The sequence below is a fragment of the Acipenser ruthenus genome, chromosome 3 (assembly GCF_902713425.1).
Source record: "Acipenser ruthenus chromosome 3, fAciRut3.2 maternal haplotype, whole genome shotgun sequence".
NCBI lineage: Eukaryota > Metazoa > Chordata > Actinopteri > Acipenseriformes > Acipenseridae > Acipenser > Acipenser ruthenus.
Genome location: NC_081191.1, coordinates 105,306,016 through 105,331,584, shown reverse-complemented (window position 1 = coordinate 105,331,584; position 25,569 = coordinate 105,306,016). Strand labels below are relative to the sequence as shown.

Below are 25,569 nucleotides of genomic sequence, written 5' to 3'. Positions count from 1 at the left end.
GTTGTGAAGCACTGGTATGTGCAAGTAATTACTTTCATATCTGACACATGGGATTTTTTTCTTTGTGTTACCATATACATATATTTCCTTGGTTCAAGTCCACTTTGTAAAGACGTGTTGCTGGCATGAGCTTGTTAAAATCTTGCCTGCTGCAATCTCAGTTGAGCTGTCTTCAGTATTAACGAATACATAATTTTACTTTTGTAAACAAAAATAAATTTGTAACATTAATGACTTAAAAATCAAATCTATGAACCATGTACTTCAACTAACAAGTGTGTCAGTTTATGATTTAATTAATTAAATCATTTCGGATTTAAAATAAATAATCTGATTTAAATAATGCTTATGTTGGTAATCTGTCCACGATGTATGACTAACCAACATCTTAAAAACAAAGGCACGTCCATTTCGAGCCATGCGTCGCATGTACCAGTCACTGAATTCTGGGACTTAGAGTTTTCTAGTACAAGAGTTTTCTCAAGTAGTAATGAACGTTTTCATAAAAAACAAACTACAACACCCACAAATACATTGGGTGCATACAGTTCCTCTCACCACAACTTTTTTTAAGGTGTTGTAAAAAAAATATATGTTGTCAGGCACAATCTAATACAGTAGCTTTGCATGGGCTAAAGGCATCTGCCAAATTATTATTATTATTATTATTATTATTATTATTATTATTATTATTATTATTATTGTTTGATTCCGAATGTCATTTTAATAATCCGGGTCAGAATAATCACTGTCCACAGCAAATAGTGTAGACCAGTATTCCAACTGATGAAACTTGGGAGCTATGGGTTAGAACCTAAGTACAGCCTTTTTTTTTTTTCCAAACATTTGACATAACTAATGAAAGTACTCTATGCAGTAGCTCTGTAACTTGGCGAGTGTGAGTGGAGAGACATGACTCAAGTCTTGAGGATGCATTCATTAAAAATGTGCAAGGGATGTTATTTTTCCTTAGCCTTAATTTCATGGTGCAATTATTTCTTCTGCCGGATCACTGATTTCAGAAGGGTACACTGTGGAGTTTGAAGTGCCCTGCTCCATATGCAACAATGTGGATGACCATGTGGATGCCAGGTGCTGCTTTGTTAAGATCCTTCCTCTCACTATCCACAACTACAATGTATAGACTGGCACTGAGGCTAATGGATCACAATCCAGCCTTTGAGAACCATGACTGGATGGATTTTTATATCCACCCTTAATTAGTTTCATAACCAATTCACTGCAACCCTTGTCATTGTTTTTATTTTCTACTAGAATATCTCTGAATGTCTAATATAGAACTATATCTTACCTGTATGTCCCGTACAGTGTCCCTTTCACAGGAAATATGAAATACACTCAAGAAGAGTCATTATTATAATTATTACATTTCTTAGCAGACGTCCTTCTCCAGGGCGACTTACAATTGTTACAAGAGATCACATTATTTTTACATACAATTACCCATTTATATAGCTGTTTTTTTTTTTACCGGAGCAATCTAGGCAAAATACCTTGCTCAAGGGTACAACTGCAGTGCCCCCCCCCCCCGGGATTGAACCCACGACCCTCCAGTCAGGAGTCCAGAGCCCTAACCACTACTCCACATGTTTAACATAATGTGTGTATCTTTCATACAAGAACATGTCAGATCTACAAAGTGATGGTAATGCACACCGCATTAGGTAAGATTTGCTTCATTGTTTTGTTAGCTCTACATCCAGACAAACAGCAGGAGTCTATCTAGCTGAGATTGCTAGCATTTCGATCGGCACAGGATCACTCACACTGGAACCATTTTTAAAGTGGGGGTGCTGAAAGCCATTGAACAAAACTGTGAGCTGTATATGATGGAAGCCATGCAAAGCCAGGGGGTGCTACTGCCCAGCGCCCCTGTCTAATTTAATTAGATTAACTTAAACATGATAGTTAAAGTACCAGTTTGCAAGACTGGTTGGCCGATTCTTCATACCTTTACAGAGGTAGGCTGTAAACTGTGTGTTATATGCAGAGTCACTTACAATAGGACATTGATTTAACATTTCATCCACAGGATGGAGCAGAAGGAGGTTAAGTGACTTGCTCAGGGTCACACAGTGAGTCAGTCAGTCAGTGGCAGGGTGGGATTTGAACCGATGACCTTCTGGTTACAAGCCCTGGACTTTAACCACTGGACCACACAGCCTCCTTAAAGTGTTTTACTGGATGATGTAGCTTTTATAGTGTAATTTACACTTCTCAATTTATGTAATTTACAGAGCCACACTAAACAGCTCACCCCCATTCTTGATTCACAGGTCCAATGTAAGATTGCACATGTCAAGTTAACATGTATAAGGACTCTTCACTAATTCACTTTTTTCAATATTATTTTGTTATGTGTAAGTCAGACTGTGGAATGAAGGTGCACTGTAATAGTCTAGCTTTAATTTAAAAATACATTGTCATAACAGATCACTTACAGTAATTGTAGCTAACAAAATAATGACTCTAACCTGTTGTATACTTCCATTAGCTACTGTACATTGGTCTCAAATCTACAGTTTTTAAAGAAATACATGTTGTACCAAACATGATATCTGGTACTACTTTAGGTTAATGGAAGTTTTCAGCTTTTTTTAAGGTCACTTCCACTTCCTACAATACACCTCAGAAGCAGCTGGTTGGTTTATGACAGGAAATAAGTAATTGAAGGGGCAGGGACAATTTCACCCTTCAGGTGAAATGATCAAGGAAGTGCAAAACTAACTTAAAGTTTGGCTTGTAAACAGAAATGTCTTAAACCAAGTGTAGTACCATATCTAATGTTTTAAAATAAAAAAAAATACATGCTTACGTGTTTCTTTCAAAACTGCACATTTGACACATACAGTATATAAGGAATGAAAGTGCACAACAAGTACAATTTATGGAATTATTTTGCTAGCTACAATAACTTTAAGAGGAGATACCAGAGAGGAAAGGGAGACTAATACCAGATGAACCAGATTCCAAGGAGTGGAGTTGCACAAATCAGTAACAAATCAGTGACGTTTTGGAGTTACAAAATCATTTTAATGAAAATATTCAACAACACAAAAAAGAGCATCACTGATGATGTTGCTTATTGTAATACAAGGTAGTAAAATAGATTTTAAGACCTTTAATCCATTCAGATGCAGCTCATTATAGAATAGTGAAAAGTGAGTTTTAGAGTCAGCCCACTAAGTCTTGGATTAATGCTTCCTTAGGGATGGAGTAAAAATAAATCACTTTGGTCCTGAGATGACATGAGATGGTAATGTTCAACTCCAGGCATTACTCAGAAATCCTTTGCAAATTACCACCATCAGTGATGGGAACATCCGTTTTAAATCAATCTGGGCAACCAGGAAAGACTTAATAGGGCCGCAAATTGAATTAAGCATTGCAAGTTTAAAAAGTGTAAATATCTGTCAGCCTCAACCAGCCAGACAGTTAAGGGAAGAAAATGGACAGAACCCAATGTAGAGGGCTGCAATATCCATACCAGTAAATCTAAAAGAAACTGTAATTAAAACATCTGCATCACAACATGTTGGCTTCAAGTTTAGCAAAACATATCAAATGCATATCACAATAAAAAGTTTTTTTTTTTTCTTGGTCACAATACATTTTTAAACTTTCAGAGAACAGCAGTTCTTTCGTGTAGGATGGAGTTAATTCCACTGGATGTCATACTTGGCAAGACGCAGTTTGCTGATGTCGCTGCCTGTAGAAAAATGAAAACACTATTAGGTCTGTTTTTGTATTTCGTCACTTCAGGCTCTCAACATCATAAACAGGGGCAGTGTTTGTGTTAGAGTGCTTATTACAGTAGGTATATACAGTACCTACTGGTTAAGTATGCATACAACTAAATAATGTTATGTTATTTTTAAACTTATAATGCATAACCCATTATATATCGAACAGTATATGTTGTATTTATTGTATAGGCTAACTTCCTAACTCCCTATTGTATAGGCTAACAGTATAAGACTATTTTTTTTTTATCATGTGGTCATAAATGTAAAAATAATGTAAAAATAAAGTTATGCAGTGTTTCCACTTTATAACGCTGTAGTCGGGAGCCATAGTTAAGAGACCGTGCTGTTTGTGTTCTGCTGTATAACGAGAATACTTGTGTTAGTGTAATGGCATTATGGGGCAAATGGGAGCCATGACTGTACCGCATTACAAAGGGGGAGCACTGTACTGGCCTTATTTTCTGCACCTCTACATGTTTAGCATCAGCTGATATTGTGCTTCAGTTCCAGGTTGGTAATATTGGCACGCACATTTTTAATTGTAATATGAAGTATGCAGTAAGAATCAAAATGTAAGCATCACTTCTTAAAAGATGATTTTTTGGCACGCAGTCTATTTTAACATCATGACATAGTTTTCAAATTCCAGAAAACAACCTTGTGTATTATTTCAAATTGAGGAACGTAATTATAGGATGCAGAAAATATGTCTTTGAAAACAGTTTTCCTATAGTAAAGAGATATATTAACTTTCATTGTTGTGTTCTTTCTTTGTAAATTCAGCATGTGCTACACCTTTGTGGTGTTCAGCTCAGCTTCTGTACTCAATCTGCTTGTGGTCAGCCCATTCTATTGAACATTATGAAGGATTGTCATCCCATTCATATGCCTACAAGCAAAACACTTGACACAGGGTGTTACTAAAAGTATGCACATTGACTTACCAACAGTACTGAACATCCATTCTGCAAATGCAAGCAGGCTATGAGATACCCACTGACAAACAAATGGTAGGAAACTCATTTTTTAACTGAATTAATAAATAGCAGTAATACAAAACCATGATACCAACAGGTGATCTTTGACTTTTGTGTCCGGCTGCAGACTGGATAGTAGATTCTAAACTGCAGACAGAACTGGCTACAGCCCCAGTTTGATATTGAAATGAAATGAGGACTCATGTGTCTCATTTTACAAATAATATAAAATAGCTATGAAAAATGTTCAGCTGAGCTGCTTTTTTTTCAATTTAGAGTGACCGATTTTCTGCCTAATTTAGAATGTAAAATTACGTTCTAGCCAATTGCTTCTTTACACCCAGGAACTCAAGAGCAGAGGTCCATGAGCTACTGGCTTCTGGAAGGCAATGGCTTGGCCTGTAGGTGCTTGAGCCCACCAGGCGTCTGGCCAGTAGAGGGTCGCTCTAGCACCAGGAGAAGAAACAGTCCTTGACAGTTTTGCTTCCCTAACCCCAATGTCATGTGGAATCCCCATTGAAACGAGCGACTTTGCCCAGTGAGGATGCAAACCTGTGCTCCTCTGTCTTTATGACTCACTGTATACCACGCTGCAGTGCTTTAACCAAGTGAGCTACTGAGGGACCCAAGCATTTAATACAATACAGATCTTTACTTTCTTATTTTACTTGAAAGACCACATGAACTTTTTATTTAGATAATTATAGTCTATTTTACATATTATGTTGATGCTTACAGGCCAATTTGGGAAACACTCATGAACAGGATTGTGACTGAGACAATCTAATTCCTGATGTAGGTGCATCAATATTCGAGAATCGAGTCCCTGGTGTAACTAAGAGTTTCTCATAACTGTCTGGAGACATCTCAGGTCACACCTTCATGATTTCAATGCATACTCTCCCTCACACACACACAAATAGCATATGCTGACATCCACATGGCAAAGTCAGTTGCCCTGTGTTTTAGTATACTGTACCTTCATATACCTTAACCAGTATACAGACTGTAGGCAAAACGGCGATCCTGGTACATGGTACAAAAGAGCCAGGCATTTGCTCTAGCAGGTTTTGACCTTGTCTCACCTCTGGGGCACTGTGAATCATACGCTGTCTGTTACATTGGGATGGTAATTATGTTTGTATAATTTCGAATCAATAGATGTTTATGATCTCAGGATGCCATTTAGTTCAAAAATTATATGTTTGTTTTTTTCCAGCTATTCAAATTATACCTTTTACAAATCACTATTATACTTTCTATACCTGTTAGTGGGAGATTCATAGTTTCATTGCTATTTGGAATACTAGTACTAGTTGGGTTGCTCTTAACAATATTATACACCACATAGGTGCAGACGCGGAATCTGATCCTTACAGAGCAGACTGACACATCTGCTGTTGCCATGGAAAAATGTGTTGTTACCCATTGTAAACAATGTAGATGAATTATTGGAAAATGCATTTAGTGATATACTACTGTATAAAAATGTATTGTATAACCTACAGTATATATAAATAATAAACTAAATAAACACAAAACAAAATGAACACAAATTTAAATAAATAAAATTCTAAAAGAATATCGTGTGACTTTTTTTCTTTATTTACAAAGCATTTTGTATGTTTAAAAGCATCTGTTTTAGGAGTTTTTTTTTGTTTTTTTTAAGAAAACAAAGTTTGCATAAGTATACAAATAACACATGAACAAAACACAAAACACAACACGGACAGTAAACACCAGGACAGTGTTTTAAAATTATAAATCACATATTTTATGTCAAAATAATGACTTTTCTTCAAAGCCAAATTTAATTTAAAGCAATCTCACATTTTATTACAGAAAAATCCTGCATACAGTATGTTTTGAGTTTTGAGTTTTGCCTCTGTGAGCAAAATCCTGTCACTTTGAATAGTGGTAGAAGATAAGGGTATGCTATTGAATTATATTTGAAATTTGGTTGGACCACCTATTAGCATGCATTTAAATTGCTTCTTTCTTTTCTTACCAGACAAACTTTTTTCATTTCGATATGGACACGATCTTCTTTCAAGTAGAATAGTATAGATGTTAAAATGCAATGCATGTTCAGCAATAGTTGTGAGCGAACCTTATTAAAGTTTATGCTATATTGCCTGGTAACTTAAAATGTATGAAAGAAATAGGTATAGTAATTAATAGTTATTAGTGTAACATATTTCATAGAAATATACAGGTAGCAGGCATTGGACACAAAATATAATGTATACCTAGTTGCACAGAACAGGAATATAAATTGCATGCTTTTAACAAGTTTTTTAGCTAATAAAACATGAAATAATACTTTTTTCCAAATATTAAAAGTTGTCTTTTTTGTCACACATTTCCATTTAGCAGTCTACTTAATCAAAATACGAAGCTGTTATATTACTTGTTCTTCATTGTGATCAGCATAATACATGTATATATATATATAAAAAAAAGTGACAATCAAGGCAAAATACCTGAATTCAAGTTTCTGTCCTGAATGTTAAGTTCTCGCTTTAAAATGTCATAGCTTCTTATTGCCATTCTTATTGGAGTAAATGATATTGTTATAATATTATATAATACTATGAAAATATTCCACTAAGAAAAGTCCATAAAACATCATGCTGGTGTATATTCCCGGTCCATATTTTCATATTTCATTGAAGCTTGCTCGAAATCATCCAGGACGAATGCACTATTCTCAAGCAGTCTATATAATGAAAACAATGCACATGTAACAGAATGCAGAATACATCACAAATAACACATTACACAAAGTGATAAAACACAGACAACAACAGAATATCAACTGGTACATAAAATTAAAATGATTTCAAAATACACCCTATGTGCAGTTTGTTAAAAAAGAAAAAAGTTTGTCATTTCTAAAATGTATTACTAAACTACAAAAGATTGAAAAAAAGACTAGACATTTTAGCATTTTGCAACATCTAAATACACATCTAAAGAAACACAAAAAGCTAACTACAGTATATGTATATATTCTTAATAACTGTAATACAACATTGTTAGGAGTTCCATATATATAAGCATGTTGTCAAAATATTGTCAAATTCTGTATCTTGAAACAGAATAAAAAAATATATAAGATCTCTCATGTCATTTCACAATGATATTCAAAGGGTTCTAAAATATATATTTAATAGAGAGATATTATCTAAGTTTCAGTATATATATATATATACACACACACTACCGGTCAAAAGTTTTAGAACACCTCAATTTTTCCAGTTTTTATTGAAATTTACGCAGTTTAATGTCTCAATGTACTCTGAAATTAAAGCATAGAACAAATAAACAATTGGAGATAAAAAAGAAATCATGGAATCGTTTTGTTTAACAAAATTTAATCTAAATTTTTGACTCATCAAAGTAGCCACCTTTTGCAGATATAACAGCCGAACACACTCGTGGCATTCTTTCTACAATGGAAATCAAATATTGTTCGGAAAGTTCTTCCCAACAATGTTGCAGAAGTTCCCACAAATGTGTTGCACTTGTAGGTTGCTTTGCTTTCACCCTTCTGGAGACTGTGCTGGCCATTCCATGATTTGAAGCCTACCGTCTTGTTCTTTTCTTCTAAGGTAGTTCTGACATAGCCTGGAGGTATGTTTTGGGTCATTATCTTGCTGTAGGATGAACCCCTGACCAACTAGGCGTATACCAGAGGGTATTGCATGGTGCTGCAAAATGCTGTGGTAGCAGTTTTGGTTCAGGGTGCCACTCACTCTGTGCAAGTCGCTGACTCTGGATCCAGCAAAATAGCCCCAGACCATCACACTTCCTCCTCCATGTTTGACAGTTGTCACACACCGAGGAACCATCCTTTCGCCTACTCGACGGCGTACAAAAACCCTGCGTGATGAACCGAAGATTTCAAATTTTGATTCATCGGTCCATAAGACCTTCTTCCAGTCTTCAGTAGTCCACTGGCGGTGCTTCATGGCCCAGGCAAGCCTCTTTTTCTTATTTTGCCATCTTAGCAATGGCTTTCTTACTGCCACTCGACCTGTCAAACCTGCAGCTCGAAGTCTACTCTTCACAGTTGAAACTGAGACTTGCTTACTTCGACCAGTGTTAAGCTGTGCTTGAAGCTGTTGTCCTGTGAGCCGCCTATCACGCAAGCTGTTGACTCTCAGAAACTTGTCTTCTGATTCTGTTGTGGCTTTGGGTCTGCCAGACCTCTTCCTGTCAGAGTTTCCTCCAGTTTCCAAGTGCCTTTTGATGGTGTAGGAAACTGTACTCACTGACACCTTGGCTTTCTTTGCAATTTCTCTAAAGGAAAGACCTACACTTTTAAAGGTTATAATGGTCTGTCTTCCTTTGTTAATTGCCTTTTGTCTCGCCATTATGAGAGTAATATACTACTTCCTGCAGTACAATACTGTCCAAATAATGCTTAAGAGGGTGTAGTAACACAGTCTGTTCCAACACTGCTTTTATACAGACAGAGGGTTTGTGAGTAATCAACAAAAGTTGGGACACCTGTAGGAATTGTTAGCATCAACTTTCAAGGCTTAATTTACTTCCATTGCTGCAGAACAGCTGTAAGTTGGTAACCCATTACTTGTTCCCTGAAAAAGGCCTTTTTGTATAACTCTGAAATGTACATTATTTTTCAGTTTTTGGTAACCTAAACTTTTTTTTTTTAACCTCTGGCAGTTTACCGCTTACCTTTGTACCATTTCAGGTTATTCACTGGACTTGAACTGCTTAAATTTCAATAAAAACTGGAAAAATGGGGGTGTTCTAAAACTTTTGACCGGTAGTGTATATATATATATATATATATATATATATATATATATATATATATATCCTGCATATCTTTAATTTGGTATGCCAAGAATTGCATTTAATGAGGATAAACCATATTGTATTTACATAAATTCAAGTTTGCATACAATGACAAATGAATACTATTCAAATGTAAACTGCAAGTGTTAGTATCTACAGTTTAGTGTGAATGCGCTGTGAGCAAACATTCTGCATTAAAAGCTTTTGCAACATATCAACGGAAACCATGGAAAAATAATTACAACTATAACTGACTACATTGAAATGAACACTAAAAAACGATTCCAAATCAGTCACTCGTTAAACAAAATAATTGGAGGAAAGGAAAGCAAGAAAGAAAGACCACTGATATGTTAAAGGTTCAGAACAGATTCTCAACACCAACTAGGAAAACGACTGGAAGACATTTGAGTTTTGTTTAGATTGATTTGCTTACCTTGAGTTTGTCTCTTAGACCCTAGTTGTGTTGTATTCAGATTCATGTTTGCTTAGAGACCCAATGAGGCAGAACCTGGAATGTTATGGCTATTTCATTTAATATAATAATGTTTTGCATAGAAAAAAATATATATGCATACATAGGCTACATAAATGCAGTACATTTGATTTGAAGTGTTTTAGTGAAGTGTGAAACACTTGCATGCAAAGATGAAAAGGAAATACTACAATAAAACAATTATTGTCTGAAATGTACAGAACAAGGATGTAATGCGTGTATACAAGCCAAACACACACACACGAGCACACACAATGTGCATGCACAACAACGATACATAAAAGATATGTTTGCATGTGCTATGGGTTGTAAAAAAAGGGCTTCATAACTACCATGTTCTTGTAAATGTTTAATCTTTCCTTTAGTCAACAAGCAATCAAGGTGCAGTTATACAATAAAAATAATCTCATTATTAGACTGTAAAAAACAGGATCATGCCCATGTTTTCTGATTTACTGAGTAGAAAGATTTATTTTGACTACAGTATCATTTTTTTGCATATGTAAATATATATTTATTTTACCGGTATATAAGAATATTCTATGAGCACTACATTTTTAAATATAATTTATAGGTGCTTTATTTAATCACAAAACAAGCATTTCTACTTCACCTTTTTGAAAAAAAAGACAAAATAGGCTCAAAACATACTTGTTCAGTCCTTTCACTGGACTATTAATTCTTAATATTTTCCATGCACCAAATATCATATAATTGCATCGCAAAATTCTGTGTCTCATCACTAATGCCCCATTAGGTGAGGCAACATGCATTTTGGTTTGGTATAAAACTATAAGATTTCAACAACATGGTAACTTTCTTTGGCCTGGGAGCAATTGTATTTGAACATTTTAACCTATTCGTTATGAATGATACTCAGAGGTCTAAATGGAAAGAGGGAAAATAACAAAGAAGAAGAGAGTTGTAACCTCAAAAAAAAAGAAAAAAAAGAAAGAAATTGATGTCTGGGCATAGAAGTCCCCATGTAATAGTCTTCATCAAAAATCAATGGATACTGACCGCTGGACCGCTTTATCATGCCTGGAGAGCCTGTGACTTGTCGTGGGCACCTCTTCGATTTCATCCAGATCGCATCCATCCGCTGCGTCCTGCGAATAGCTGTGCTTCATCACCAGGATGCTCCTCCTGTTAGTGGGTGGGATTACAGGTTGGGGCTGTATTTCAGTTAAGATAGCAGCATCCCGCGTGCTGAGGTTACTGCGGCTACCCTTGATGCTGGACATCTGAGATCCACAGTGGTGGTCGTGAATGCATTTCGACGAAGACCGTCTCAGTTTATGGTAGTTCTCAAAGTCATCGGCAATGTCCATCAAATCAGCAGAGGCCCCCGTTCCTCTGAGCGTGCAGAGTTCATAGTGTGGGGGCTCAAACACCTCCTGAAACACTGTTTGGTCACAGTCTTCGTTCCTTTGGATGAATTTTTTGCGAGGCTGTTTGATTTGAACTATAACAGATACAACAAGAAGGATAATGACAATGCCAGAGGTTACTCCTATTATAGTCCCGCTGGTGTTTGTGAGGTTATCCAGCAGGTTAGCTTTTCTCTTTTCTGTGTGAAACAAAAATGCGTGGTTACAGTTCTACCCATAATGCACGTTCAATCACACTTACACACACACACACACACGACAACGATAGAATCCATAAGACTTATTATACGCTTCAGACAAAAAAGAACAAATGTAAATTTTACAAGACAAATAAAAACCCCACTTAAACTGACTATGAGCCCTTTAGCATCAGATTACAGTACGGGCCATATCTAAAAAATGTAGCTTATTTTTCTTTTAATGATTACTTGAAATACAATAACTTATTTATAGTTAGGTCTTTCTTTCCCCGTTTCACAGCTGGAAGCACTGAAGTACAACGAGTTGAAATGGCTTGCCCAAGGTTTTGCAGTAAATTAGTAGACGTACTGGTATTCAAAACCATCTTGTCTCCTACTATAGATCTGATTTGTAAGCTATGCTGCTTTAACATCTATGATAGTGTGAACCATACAGTACCATAAACCATAACTGAAAGTCACAAAAAATACCCTAAAAGCTTAATTCAAACAATTTTTTAAATGTTCTATAATTATGTTTTTGCACAGCTTTCGTAGCACTGTTCTTTTTCAGTCATATTTATTTTTAAATACATGTCTTAACAGTGATGAATAAATGGATAACACATTATTACTAAACTCTATTTTCATATATAACCGCTCGTAGTTTATATACCTTAGGGAACTTTAATTAAAAACCCAATCGTAAAGCACATCAAGCCTGGAGAACCTTCATCAACATCCTTTGTTGAATGAATGAATGAATGAATGAATGAATCTATCTATCTATCTATCTATCTACTCTTTCTGTCTAGTGGTGCATGCTGGGAGAGTGAGGAGTGTGTGCTGCTGTGGGAGAGTGAAGGTTTTTATTTTTTGAGTCTTGTGTTTTTGTAGCTGACGAGGGTCAGCTCTGAGAAGGCCAATATGGCCAGCTCAGGGGGGAGGGAAGCTCCCTCAAATGTTCCTTTTGAAAAGTTAACCCGCCGCCACGGGATAAAAATAGTGACGGAAGGTTTTGTGGCTTTGGAGCAGTGTGTTTTGGAGTTAGGAAAAGTTGTTGGATGTAACAACATAATATCTGCCTCTAGAATGAGCGGATCGGTTGTTGCGTTTTTGAGTGACACCGATCTTGTTTCTAAAGTTGTGGAAAAGGGGATTGTGATTAATAACACCTTTGTTACTGTGACGCCGCTTGCGGTACCTTTCAGAAGAGTTATTTTATCAAACGTACCCCCTTTTTTAAAAAATGATTTACTGGAAGCGGCGCTGTCGAGATACGGTCAGATTGTAACTAGCCCCCAAAGAATCCCGCTTGGTTGCAAGTCTCCGAAATTAAAACATATTGTATCTTTTCGTAGAAAACTAAATATGGTTTTAAAAGACATAAATCAGGAATTAAATGTGTCTCTTAAATTTAAAATAGAGGGGACTGATTATATAATTTTTGCCAGCACAGAAGCAATGAAGTGCTTCAACTGCGGTGTAGAAGGGCATATAGCTAATAATTGCCCAGAAAAGCCCACTGATACAGGTAGCGAAGAAAAAGAAAAAGCCGAGAGCGAGCGCAGGGAGGAGGAGAGAAAGAAAGACAGGCAGTCTGAGGGGCAGAATGTAGAGCATGAGTCCGGGGATCACGAGAGTGCGGGTGGCAGTGGTCAGGGTGCAACTGAAGTAAAGGAAAATAAAACTGAGGGGAAAAATGATAATCAGGCAAAAGAGACAGATGTACAAGTGAGCGAAAATGTCAAGAGTAGCGCTGAAAAGCCGATCGCTCCACCTGAAGTCAGTGGTGGAGAAGAGGCGATCGTCAGCAAGCAGCAGGAGCGCAGAGCAGAAGCGGAGACAGAGGGAGTGTCTGCTGGACCTATAGAGGAGGCTAGGAAAGCTGTACAGGTTGAGGGGGGAGAGAAAACAGAAGGCAAAAAGGTTGAAAGTGTGGGTCAGGAAGAGAAAATGGAGGAAGGTGGTACAGAATCTTTTTCAGATTTCAAAACCCCGAAAAAAAAACGCCAGGGAAAAAAAAGAACGAGAGATGAGATTGCATGTAAAAAAGCTAGCAATGCAGAAGATAGCGAGGAGGTGCAGTCCAGCCCTCAAGCCAAAACGAGTGGAGAACAGATGTGGAGCGTCAGCATTGCTTGTAAAGCACCAGAGGATAGCTCTGAGATTGACAGCGAGGAAGAAGCGAGTTTTACTGACTGCTCTCAAGGCTCAGAGTCCTCGTTCCCTAGTGCGGGGTATAGTGTAAAAAGAATTAAAGAGTTTTTAGAAATCACAAAAGGGCAGAGAGGGATAAATGTTGGAGAGCATTTCCCAAATCTAGAAATGTTTTTCGGCTCTGGTATTACTGAGCAAGAAGGCTGGCGTTTAAAGAATTTAATTGCCAAAGTCCGTAAACAGTTTAAAAAATAGAATAAAATGAATTATAAAACACTTATTTTATTTTTGAATGTATGTGTTTTTACTGTTTCATGTTCCTGTATGTTTTTTCCCTTTCCTTCTAATATGAGTTATTTTACAATGGGATCTTTAAACATTAATGGTTGTAGAGATGAATTGAAAAGAGCAGCTTTGTTTGAGTACCTTAGTCAGAAAAAAATAGACACATTCCGATATTAAAAATCAGACAGACTGGGCTATAGACTGGAAGGGGGAGATTGTTTTTAGCCATGGGTCAAACTTAAGTGCTGGAGTTGCCGTTTTATTTTCAGAGGCTTTTAAACCTGACTGGATTAATACTACTGAGGTAGTAAAAGGGAGATTGCTTAACGTGAAAGCGAGGGTGGGGGATAATTCCTTTGTGTTTATTAATGTGTATGCACCTAATGATGGGAAGGAAAGGGTCACATTTTTTTTTGCATTTTAGACCAAGTTTTAGATGATTGTAGTGATGAAGAGGGGGTGTTTTTAGCAGGTGATTTTAACTGTACTGTGAAACATACAGAAGATCGCAATCATCCAGAACCACACCCTCAGTCTGCTAGAAAGCTTTTAAGTGTTTTAAACAAGCACGATTTAACAGATGTATGGAAGGCTTTTAATACAGAAAGCAGACAATACACTTGGGTCAAAATTTGTGATAATATCATTTCCCTGGCCAGGCTAGACCGCTTTTATATTTTTAAGCCATGTCTTAACCTGATAACAAAGTGTTTTATTTCCCCTACTGGTCTCTCTGATCACAACCTTATAACTGTTTGTGTAACTTTACCCTCTTTTAAACCAGGGCGGTCTTACTGGCACTTTAATATACAACTTTTGAAAGATTCCCATTTTAAAAAATGTCTGATTTTCTTCTGGGAAAGATGGAGACTGCAGAAAGCCTTTTTTAATTCCCTAGCGCAATGGTGGGATGTGGGAAAAGTGCAGATCAGATTGTTTTGTCAGCAATACACTGCTAATGTCACAAAGAGGATGACTGAGACTCTGGAAGAGCTGGAGAGGGATGTGATGGAGCTTCAGGGAGCTCTGCAGTCCAATCTAAATAGTAGGTCGATTCAAGACCTCAAAAGTAAAAAACAGCAGCTTGCCGACCTGCTGAATGTCAAAGTGCAAGGGGCCTTGGTGAGGTCACGGGTACAGAATATCAATGAGATCGACGCGCCCACACAGTTTTTCTTCAGTCTGGAGAAGAAGAGTGCGCAACGGAAGATCATACACTGCTTAAAGACACCAGCAGGGGAAGAGCTGAGGGAGCCCGGAGAGATCCGGCGTTTTGCTACAAGTTTTTATTCGGAGCTGTTCACAGCGGAGGCTGGAGGGCAGCCTGAAGAAATCGAGCACTTCCTGGAGGCTCTACCGAAGATCTCTGAAGACACACAAAAGGATCTGGATGATCCCCTAACTGTACAGGAGCTCTCTGATGCACTCCAGGGGCTGAAAGGGGGTAAAACCCCTGGAATAGATGGGCTGCCAGTTGAATTCTTTAAAGGATTTTGGACATTGCTAAAGTATGATCTGTATGCAGTGTTCACTGAAAGTTTGGATAAAGGAGAACTGCCCTTGAGTTGCAGGAGAGCTGTTATAACCCTGTTACCAAAGAAAGGAGATCTGTGCAGTATCAAAAACTGGAGGCCTGTGTCGTTGCTGGGAACGGATTATAAAATAATAGCTACAGCCCTGGCAAATAGACTGAGTACTGTGATAGGCAACATCGTACATCGTGACCAAACCTACTGTGTCCCAGACAGGTGCATTTTTGACAATATCTTTTTAATTCGGGATGTTTTGGCTGCCTCCAAGCTCTTTGGTTTCACTGCTGGGCTTATCTCCCTTGATCAGGAGAAGGCCTTTGACAGAGTCGATCAAAATTATTTATGGAAAGTATTTGAAGCTTTCGGATTTGGCCCAGGCTTTATTGCCCAAATACAGCTCCTGTACTGTGACATTTTCAGTTTGCTGAAAATCAATGGGGGGCTGAGTGCACCTTTTCCAGTCCTCAGGGGTATTAGACAGGGCTGCCCTCTTTCCGGGATGCTCTATTCCCTTTCTATTGAGCCCTTAATCAACAGACTTAGACAAGTGCTGACTGGAATATCCATCCCTGGAAGTCTGTTTCAACCTATAAAAGTTTCTGCTTATGCAGATGATATAGCTGTTTTTATAACAAACCAACAGGCTGTTAACAGTATTTGTGAAAGTCAGAAAATGTTTGAGAAAATCTCTTCTGCTAAAATAAACTGGCAAAAAAGTGAGGCTTTATTAATAGGAGACTGGAAAGATGTTGGCCCCCCAGTCTTGCCAAGCGAATTACTGTGGAAAAGGGATGAGATCAAATACCTGGGAGTCTTTCTGGGGAATGAGAGAGCCATACAGAAGAACTGGGAGGGGGTACTGGAGAAGGTGAGAGGGCGTCTTCAGAAGTGGTGGTGGATATTACCAAAGCTGTCCTTCAGGGGAAGAGTCCTCGTTGTTAACAACCTAGCAGCCTCCTCACTTTGGCATAAACTTATATGTGTCGAACCGCAACAGACCTTTCTCAAAGAAATCCAGAAGGAATTTCTGAGTTTCTTCTGGGATGGACTGCACTGGCTGAGGCAGAGTGTCCTCTACCTGCCTTTAGTGGAGGACGGACAGGGGCTAATGGAACTATCTAGCAGGACTGCAGCTTTTAGGCTGCAGACAGTAAAGAAGATACTGTACAGTGCAGAGAAACCTGTCTGGACAGAGCTGGCGGTGCTGTTCTTGCGACAAGTCGGAGGGATGGGGCTGGATAAACAACTCTTTTTAATGAACATTGCTCAGGTTGATTTTAGTTGCCTCCCATCTTTTTACCAGAGTCTGCTGAGAGCATGGCAGAATCTGAGAGTGGGGTTGAGCAAGGGAGCTCTGGACTTTTATTGGCTTTTAGAAAATCCTTTGCTTTTTAACCCTGTTTTTAAAGTGCAGCTGACTGATTCTCAAACTGTTTCTAATTTGATGGTGAAGGCGGGGGTCACAAAACCACCATGTACTGGACTTGGACACTTTTAACTGGCAGAGCCCGCAGAGCTTGTCCTCAGTTTTGGGAATGCACTCAGAGAGAGTTGCTGCGAGGTTACTCTCTCAGTTTCATATAGCGATGCCTAGTGAGTATAAAGAATTATTGCAAAGAGCATTTACTGAGCGCACAAAGACCCCTCCAGAAACTCCTTTTCCTTTTTATCAATCTCCCCAAACATCAGTCAAGATAGTGAGGAGGGTAGACTGTTGCTAAAAGTAAAACATCTGACAGATCTCCCCCTGTCAAATACAAACAGTGACAGTCTATATGAAATCTGTACAAAAGTAAAAAACAAAGCCCAGTTGCAGGGGCTTCCAGACACAAACTGGAGAGGGCGGCTGGGGGTAGAGGAGCAGGCAAAACCAGCCTGGAGATCCCTCTACAAGCCCCCACTGCCCAAGAGAGCAGGAGATCTGCAGTGGAGGCTGCTGCATACAATCCTTGCTGTTAACTCCTACCTCTGTATCATTGACCCTGCAATAAATGACCAATGTCCTTTTTGTGCTGCTAGAGAAACTGTTTTCCATTGTTATAATGTGTGCAATAGACTAATCCCTCTTTTTAGACTGATGAAAGATCTTTTTAAACAGCTGTGGTTAGTTTTTTCTGAAAGTGTTTTTATTTTTGGTGTACAGTACACAAAAAAAAGAAATATCTGTGTCAGTTGGCTAATTTCTTGTTAGGACAAGCTAAATTGTCAATTTTAAAAACCAGGAAAGCTAAAGTAACTGGAGTGGGAGAAGAAGATATTATTATTGTTTTTAGAATGCTAGTCATTAACAGAATTAAATTAGATTTTAATTTTTATAAAATGATGAGTGATTTAGAAACTTTTGACATGAACTGGTGTATAGGAGGGGTATTATGTGAAACTGAAGAAGAATTGATTAATATCTATTTATAATTTTTTTTGCTATACTAGTTTTTAAGAAATAATATTATTTTAGAAAAATGTGATATTGTAATGTTGTTCTTTGTTAAATGTTTTTTTTAAAGATTTAATAAAGTTTTTTGAAAAAGTAAAGTATCTATCTATCTATCTATCTATCTATCTATCTATCTATCTATCTATTTATCTATCTATCTATCTATCTATCTATCTATCTACTGCCTATATAATGCAGAAAAAGTACTGTATGCCTTCAGTATTGACAGCATATAGTGGCCCATCAGCACAATCTCAAACTGATCAAATAAAGAACGACCAACTGAGGTCCACTTACAACATAGATTTTTCACATTACCTTTGCAATGGTTTTCATCCCACGGATACACACAGTTCTGAACTCCATTACAAACCAAAGTGTTATTGATGCACATGTTACTGTGGCAAAAGAATGCATCGGCTTCACAGGGAGCTGAAATTGGCAGAAGATGCAAAATTGGTAGACAACATTTATAACATTTATTAGAAAGCATCAGAAGTGAAAACAAAACAAATACATTTGTTTTAAAGCATTCTTTATTATTTAAATATATAGGAGGTGTGTGGTCCAGTGGTTAAAGAAAAGGGCTTATAACCAGAAGGTCCCCGGTTTAAATCCCAGCTCACTCACTGACTCATTGTGTGACCCTGAGCAAGTCACTTAACCTCCTTGTGCTCCGTCTTTTGGGTGAGACGTAGTTGTAAGTGACTCTGCAGCTGATGCATAGTTCACACACCCTAGTCTCTGTAAGTCGCCTTGGATAAAGGTGTCTGCTAATTAAACAAATATATTATATTATATTATATAATATATATTATATTATATATATATTATATATATATCTATATAAATACTATCCACCAGAATGTCACAAGTTATGATCTTTCATAAACAACTTTGTTAATAATCTTGGAATTGAGAGAATGACGACTTGGCAACAGGAATATGAAGTAATTCAGTGGCACAAGTAGAGTTTAATTTTCATGGTTCAAATCAACAAGAGGACTATTTCAGACTTATCTACTCCAGTGCAACATTCACAGCACTATCTTACAGAAGATTACACCTAAAAATATCATAACACTACCAAATAAACACTTGAGAATTATTAGAAAGTCTTCAGTACGGTTTCATAGTTCCCTAATCTTTTTTTTTTGTTACTTTCATAAAACAATGGGGCTGAACAAAAAGAAAGGTGTTGATAGCTACAGTAGCAGCACATAATAAGTTCAAGCAGCAGAGTAACTGCTCAGTGACAGGCATTGTTATAATGAGCCCTAAAACAAGACAGTCACGTGATTTAGGGGTTAAGAGAAGGATTTTCAGAGCCTGGAAATTATTCAATTACAATCTTCTCTTTGTGTTTAAGTGCCAGTGTTTTATCCCATCAGTAGAGCACTCAGGAACTGTCTGGTAAATAAGTACCAAGGTGACTTCCTGTATTTGCAGGATAATCATTGTAATTGTAATTATATTAGGATTAAAGTACAACTGTGCATATTAAATAAGGCTGTCATTTTATTTTATCGGAAACCCCAAGATAAAATGACAACATCCTTATTTTGTACAGGTGGGTGTATCGTATTCATTATAATTAGAACTAGATTTTTTATTTTTTATTGTTGTAGCATTTTTTTTTTGTTAAATAGTAATAACACCGTGTAACAAATTTTTTTTTTTTTTGGCTCCTGGGTAGTAAGTGTTATTTCCTAATTGCTTATGCCTCAAATGTATAGAAAATGGCTATTATTCCCCACAAACTTTGCTTTTGTGACCAGGACAGTGATATTTTGAAATTTACCTATTTCCAATGAGAAAACGGGCGAATGTGTGTCTTTTCGTTCACATAAAGTCAGAAAAAAACAACATATGAATCCAAATTAACATGTATTTATACTAAAGTAATACAAAAATGACTACAAAAGATTTAGAAGTGAGTAGTTTTTCGAGATTTACGATTATACTGTAAATCACTTTCACGAATCAGCCCCCAAATGTAGTCTCCCATCATGTTCTCGTTATACTGTCCTTGGTAGCGGCGTTCAAAGTCCAGTATATCCTGGTGGAAGCGCTCGCCTTGCTCCTCCGAGTACGCTCTCATGTTCTCCTTGAATTTATCAAGATGAGCATCAAGGATATGGACTTTGAGGGACATCCTACAGCCCAATGTGCCGTAGTTCTTCACCAGAGTCTCAACCAGCTCCACATAGTTTTCGGCCTTGTGATTGCCCAGGAAGCCCCGAACCACTGCGACAAAGCTGTTCCAAGCCGCTTTCTCCTTACTAGTGAGCTTCTTGGGGAATTCATTGCACTCCAGGATCTTCTTTATCTGTGGTCCGACAAAGACACCGGCTTTGACCTTTGCCTCAGACAGCTTAGGGAAGAAGTCTTGAAGGTACTTGAAGGCTGCCGACTCCTTATCTAGAGCTCTGACAAATTGTTTCATAAGGCCCAATTTGATGTGAAGTGGTGGCATCAGCACCTTCCGGGGGTCCCAGCCGTACTCATCATACTTCAAGGCGTCCAGCAAGGTCTTGATGCTGTTGTGATCCTCTTTGAGGTGCACCGAGTGAGCCAGGGGAAGAGACGGGTACTTGTTACCACGGCTTTGAGGTTCCTGGATGAGCTGTCAATGAAGGACAGTATAACGAGAACATGATGGGAGACTACATTTGGGGGCTGATTCGTGAAAGTGATTTACAGTATAATCGTATCTCTCGAAAAACTACTCACTTCTAAATCTTTTGTAGTCATTTTTGTATTACCCTAGTATAAATACATGTTAATTTGGATTCATATGTTGTTTTTTTCTGACTTTATGTGAACGAAAAGACACAAATTCGCCTGTTTTCTCATTAGAAATAGGTAAATTTCAAAATATCACTCCTGGTCACAAAAGCAAAGTTTGTGGGGAATAATAGCCATTTTCTATACTTTTGAGGCATACGCAATTAGGAAATAACACTTACTACCCAGGAACAAAAATTGTGTTACATAGTGTAATAATCAAAAATGCTGTCATCATCAGGCACAATTTGGAATCTGGACTTTTGATATGCTGACCCTGCCTGTTGGTTTATACAGCTGTCTTGTGGCCAAGTTGGTGAACACAGATGTGTTTATATGAACTACAGGACAGGAAGCATGTACGGTATTATAATAACTACTCACTACCAACAAATACATATATTTTTTATAATTCCACATTTATTTCTTCCTCTACTGTACATATTATTTATTTCTTGACAGACGCCCTGAGCTGCTGTAAATATCTATGTTTAAGGTTGCAATACATTCTTGCTAATTCTATATATGGAATGGATGATATATGGTGCAGAGTATGAATCATTCATAATTCAATGTTGCAAAACCTCTACAGAATAACAATCTAAGGATAATCTTTATTTGACCACAAGGTGGTGTCCTGTTCCTCAGAACCACTCATTTTAAGTAGAACCACACAAGCTAGGTAAAGACTAAGCTCCACTGAAACTAATTCCTTGTCGCATTATAATTGCTCTTTTGTTCAGACTAGAACATTCAATTAAATAATAATTGAGTGATAGGACCAGAAACCAAAAGTGACGATGTTAAATCTAAATGTCTTTCATGAATTATTTCCTATACAGCCACTGTTTAAACATTCAGGCATTTTTCTTTTAAAGGGAAAGCTCCGGGCAGCACATTCATGCACAGAAACGCACAGCGTGTACCTGAAGATCGGATTAGTTCAAAGGCCCTGAAGAATAGAATTAAGATTGATTATTTTGAATTTTTGTTTAAAGGTAGGTTACTAACAATAACATCTCAAATGCCTTATTTTATTCCTTTCTTTTGAAGTGCACTCATATACAGCTCTTTAAAAAAAAAAGGTGTGCCATAACTCTGACAATAGGGTGTCAGACCACCATGGGCTGCCAGTATAGCAACATTGTTTTGGAGGGAAACGTTCCTCAATTATTGCGTTTAATTCCTTCAAGGAATTTGGGGATGGGAAAATTCAGCAACGTGTGTTTTCTAGTACAGCCCATAGGACTAATCAATTTTAAGTAATTTGCTCAGGCCAACCAACCATCTACTATCAGCTCTTCACCAAACTGTCAGACTGAAACTGCCTTGCAACAAGAAGCAGCAGCATTCATAATTTACAGAGTGAGAGACTGACTATACACATGCAAATCTGTGCTGCAAATTGCTGTTCTTTCTATATGACCTGCATTTATACTGGTAACATATTGGTGTGTTTCCATCCTTTCTTTAATTCAAAAATGCACATCAAGACACCACAATAACTTACTGAGGAGAGACAGTTCATCTACTGCAGAATCTACTGCTGGTTTAATGCACCTGATTTTCTCAACGCTTAGAAATAATTATATGGCAAATAATGTATTTGCTGCTAGAAACTAAATTTAAACCTGTGGAGAAGGAATCAAAACTGTGATTGACTGACAATTGACACTGAATTGAAACACCAGACACAAAATGCTCAATGTAGGGTTAAATTGCCCTGTCAGTAGATTGACTCATTAAATTCCTTACGTTCTTGGAAAGATGTGAAAAGTATCTGGAAATGGCTGTTGCGGCTGCCTTCGTCAGCCCACATGCGGATAACCCCCAGCCCTGTCAGCAGCATCACATCATTCGCCACAGTGCTGCAGAACTTGGCTTTCAGGTCTTCCACAGAGCTGCTCCCATCATAGACTGCCACAAAATTCCGCTTGCACTCATTAGAGTTCTGCATCTCATAGTCCAAGAACCGCAGATAGATCTGCAAGATACACACAGTAGACAAAGCATTTCAAATTTCAATAACAAAAGGCAAACATTGCTGAACTCAGTTACAGCATTTAGTTTTAACAGTATTTTTTACCAGTCATTTTTTGTTGCTTTAATCAGACTCCTTAACACTTGCTGTGCACGGTTGTGTGATGGACAGGAGCTATTTGTTCTTGCAGGACTCCACAACAAAGGAGGTGGGATTTTAGTTGGACGTAGAGGCTTGCCATTTTTAAAGTGGTTACTTCAGTCTTTAATTGACTTTTATTGCTTAAGGGGCCTTAATTGTACTGTTTTCTGGTAATGGTTTTTGTAAAATTAAAATGTGTTCTTCTTCTTTTAGATATAATTAAGTCATTGTGTTAAAAATATGCCCTTAAACAACTTCTCAACCTTTTGTAAATTATGGGTGCTTGATTTTAATTACAGCATAGTCAGTAATGAGGATTGAGGTCTAAGGGGGCCCAGGATATTCCGATTTTTATACTCCAGTTCAGACACTCATTTAGAACATCATTTCACCTTCACGGGCTTTAAAACCAGGTACATATAGGATTTCAATGATCTGGAATCCAAGAATTATGACATGATTTACCCCTAAAACTATGTTACGTTAAAAACATATAGTTTAACAATTAGTGACAGTCCACAACATTTCAGTACAGTCAAACCCTTTTACTATGACTGCAGAGGGACATGAGCGTGACAAGACTCACAGTGATATTACCAGGAGTGTGTCCCTGCTGACTCCCATTATATTCCTGCCAGGACGTTTAATTGTGGTGATAATAAGCAAGTTATCAAATGCTAGTAGATTTTGTAGATTGTGATACATGACTAATAAAATATGTATGTTTGCAAAGAAATTACCTATGCAGGTTGCAATGTTTTTTGGGGGTTTTTTTTGTTAATTATTATTATTATATAATAGGCTACATTATGTTTGTGTTTCTGATTAAATGCATTGATGGGCAACAGGAAAAGAAACCTCTCCATTATGTAAACACGTATTATACTGCAGATGTACCATAATCACAGGACGCTACATCAGACTGCAAAGTAAAGTTTACTCTGGTTTTAGATACACAAGACTTACAAATCACGCTGGACTCCATAATCGACAGACTGTGGATTATAGAGGGTATCACACCATTATTTTTAATAGGGATTTGGACAGAACCTTAAAATGATCCCGAAACAGAATACCAGTATGTAAAGGTGAAAGGTTAGACAGGTTTTACTGTGCATTTGGTTAATGTCTTTTTAAATAATACAAATGCAATAAAAATGATAACAATCTAAAAAATCTTAAAATGTTTGTGTCATTTACACGTGTATAGTCTATAGTTATGTTTGGTGTACTTTCGTATGATATCATGACCATTTTATACCTGGAGTGTTTTTGAATGTGAAACTTCAAGCTCGCTGTATAAGAGCAACTTCGAAGCTGTCCTTAAAAAGAGAGCTACATTATACTGTTTTATAATAAGGATTTAAGAGTTACATTATACTGTTTTATAATAGGGATTTAAGAGCTACATCATACTGTTTTATAATAAGGATTTAAGAGTTACATTATACTGTTTTATAATAGGGATTTAAGAGTTACATTATACTGTTTTATAACAGGGATTTAAGAGCTACATTATACTGTTTTATAATAGGGATTTAAGAGCTACATTATACTGTTTTATAATAGGGATTTAAGAGCTACATTATACTGTGTTATACATATTTAAGAGTTACATTATACTGGTTTATAATAGTGATTGAAAAGCTACATTATACTGTTTTATAACAGGGATTTAAGAGCTACATTATACTGTTTTATAATAAGGATTTAAGAGCTACATTATACTGTTTTATAATAAGGATTTAAGAGCAACATTATACTGTTTTATAATAGGGATTTAAGAGTTACATTATACTGTTTTATAATAGGGATTTAAGAGTTACATTATACTGTTTTATAATAGGGATTTAAGAGCAACATTATACTGTTTTATAATAGGGATTTAAGAGTTACATTATACTGTTTCATAATAGGGATTTAAGAGCTACATTATACTGTTTTATAATAGGGATTTAAGAGCTACATTATACTGTTTTATAATAGGGATTTAAGAGTTACATTATACTGTTTTATAATAGGGATTTAAGAGTTACATTATACTGTTTTATAACAGGGATTTAAGAGCTACATTATACTGTTTTATAATAGGGATTTAGGAGCTACATTATACTGTTTTATAATAGGGATTTAAGAGCTACATTATACTGTTTTATAATAAGGATTTAAGAGCTACATTTTGGAACATAAATGATGCTGTACATTTCTGTACAATTATGATGTATTCAATATGTAAGCAATATGACACGACAGGGTGTGTGATATTAGAGTATATCACACACCCTGAAGTGCCTCACTGCACTTAAAAAAGGGTTAAATAACTAAATTTTTTATTAAATATCCTTCTGCCTAAAACTGAGCTAAGAAAAAATACTTCGTTATAACATTTTTCTAAAAATAAAACCAACAATGCATTAATTAAAAAAGCGATTTCTAGATGTTGACTTTGACATTGCCATTGAAAGTGCAGTTTTTCTTTATTTGATTAGCTATACTTCTTGTAATTCTTGGTTTGTTCATTACATTTTTAAGTAAAATATTACTGGCCATTTTCAACATGACACAGTACAAATGAATCTGCCTTTAAATCACGCAGTACCTTTTTTTTTTTT

The 25,569-nt window shown here is 36.8% G+C and overlaps 1 protein-coding gene across 4 annotated transcripts in view; it reads right to left on the bottom strand.

The window, feature by feature from the left end:
* Positions 1-2,908: 2,908 nt before the first annotated feature.
* The window catches only part of LOC131730250 (neuropilin and tolloid-like protein 1), a 65,181-nt gene continuing 42,520 nt past the window's right edge, over positions 2,909-25,569 (bottom strand). Inside the window, exons 7-11 of one of the 4 annotated variants that reach the window (XM_059020407.1) lie at positions 22,591-22,819; positions 18,367-18,480; positions 11,088-11,637; positions 10,008-10,082; positions 2,909-7,463 (exon numbers count right to left, since the gene is read on the bottom strand). In XM_059020407.1, the coding sequence (XP_058876390.1) occupies positions 10,022-10,082; positions 11,088-11,637; positions 18,367-18,480; positions 22,591-22,819 (954 nt within the window). In that variant the 3' untranslated portion in view covers positions 2,909-7,463; positions 10,008-10,021. The remainder of the gene's footprint in view (positions 7,464-10,007; positions 10,083-11,087; positions 11,638-18,366; positions 18,481-22,590; positions 22,820-25,569) is intronic. The other 3 variants (XM_059020408.1, XM_059020406.1, XM_059020409.1) reach the window with 3 other exon arrangements.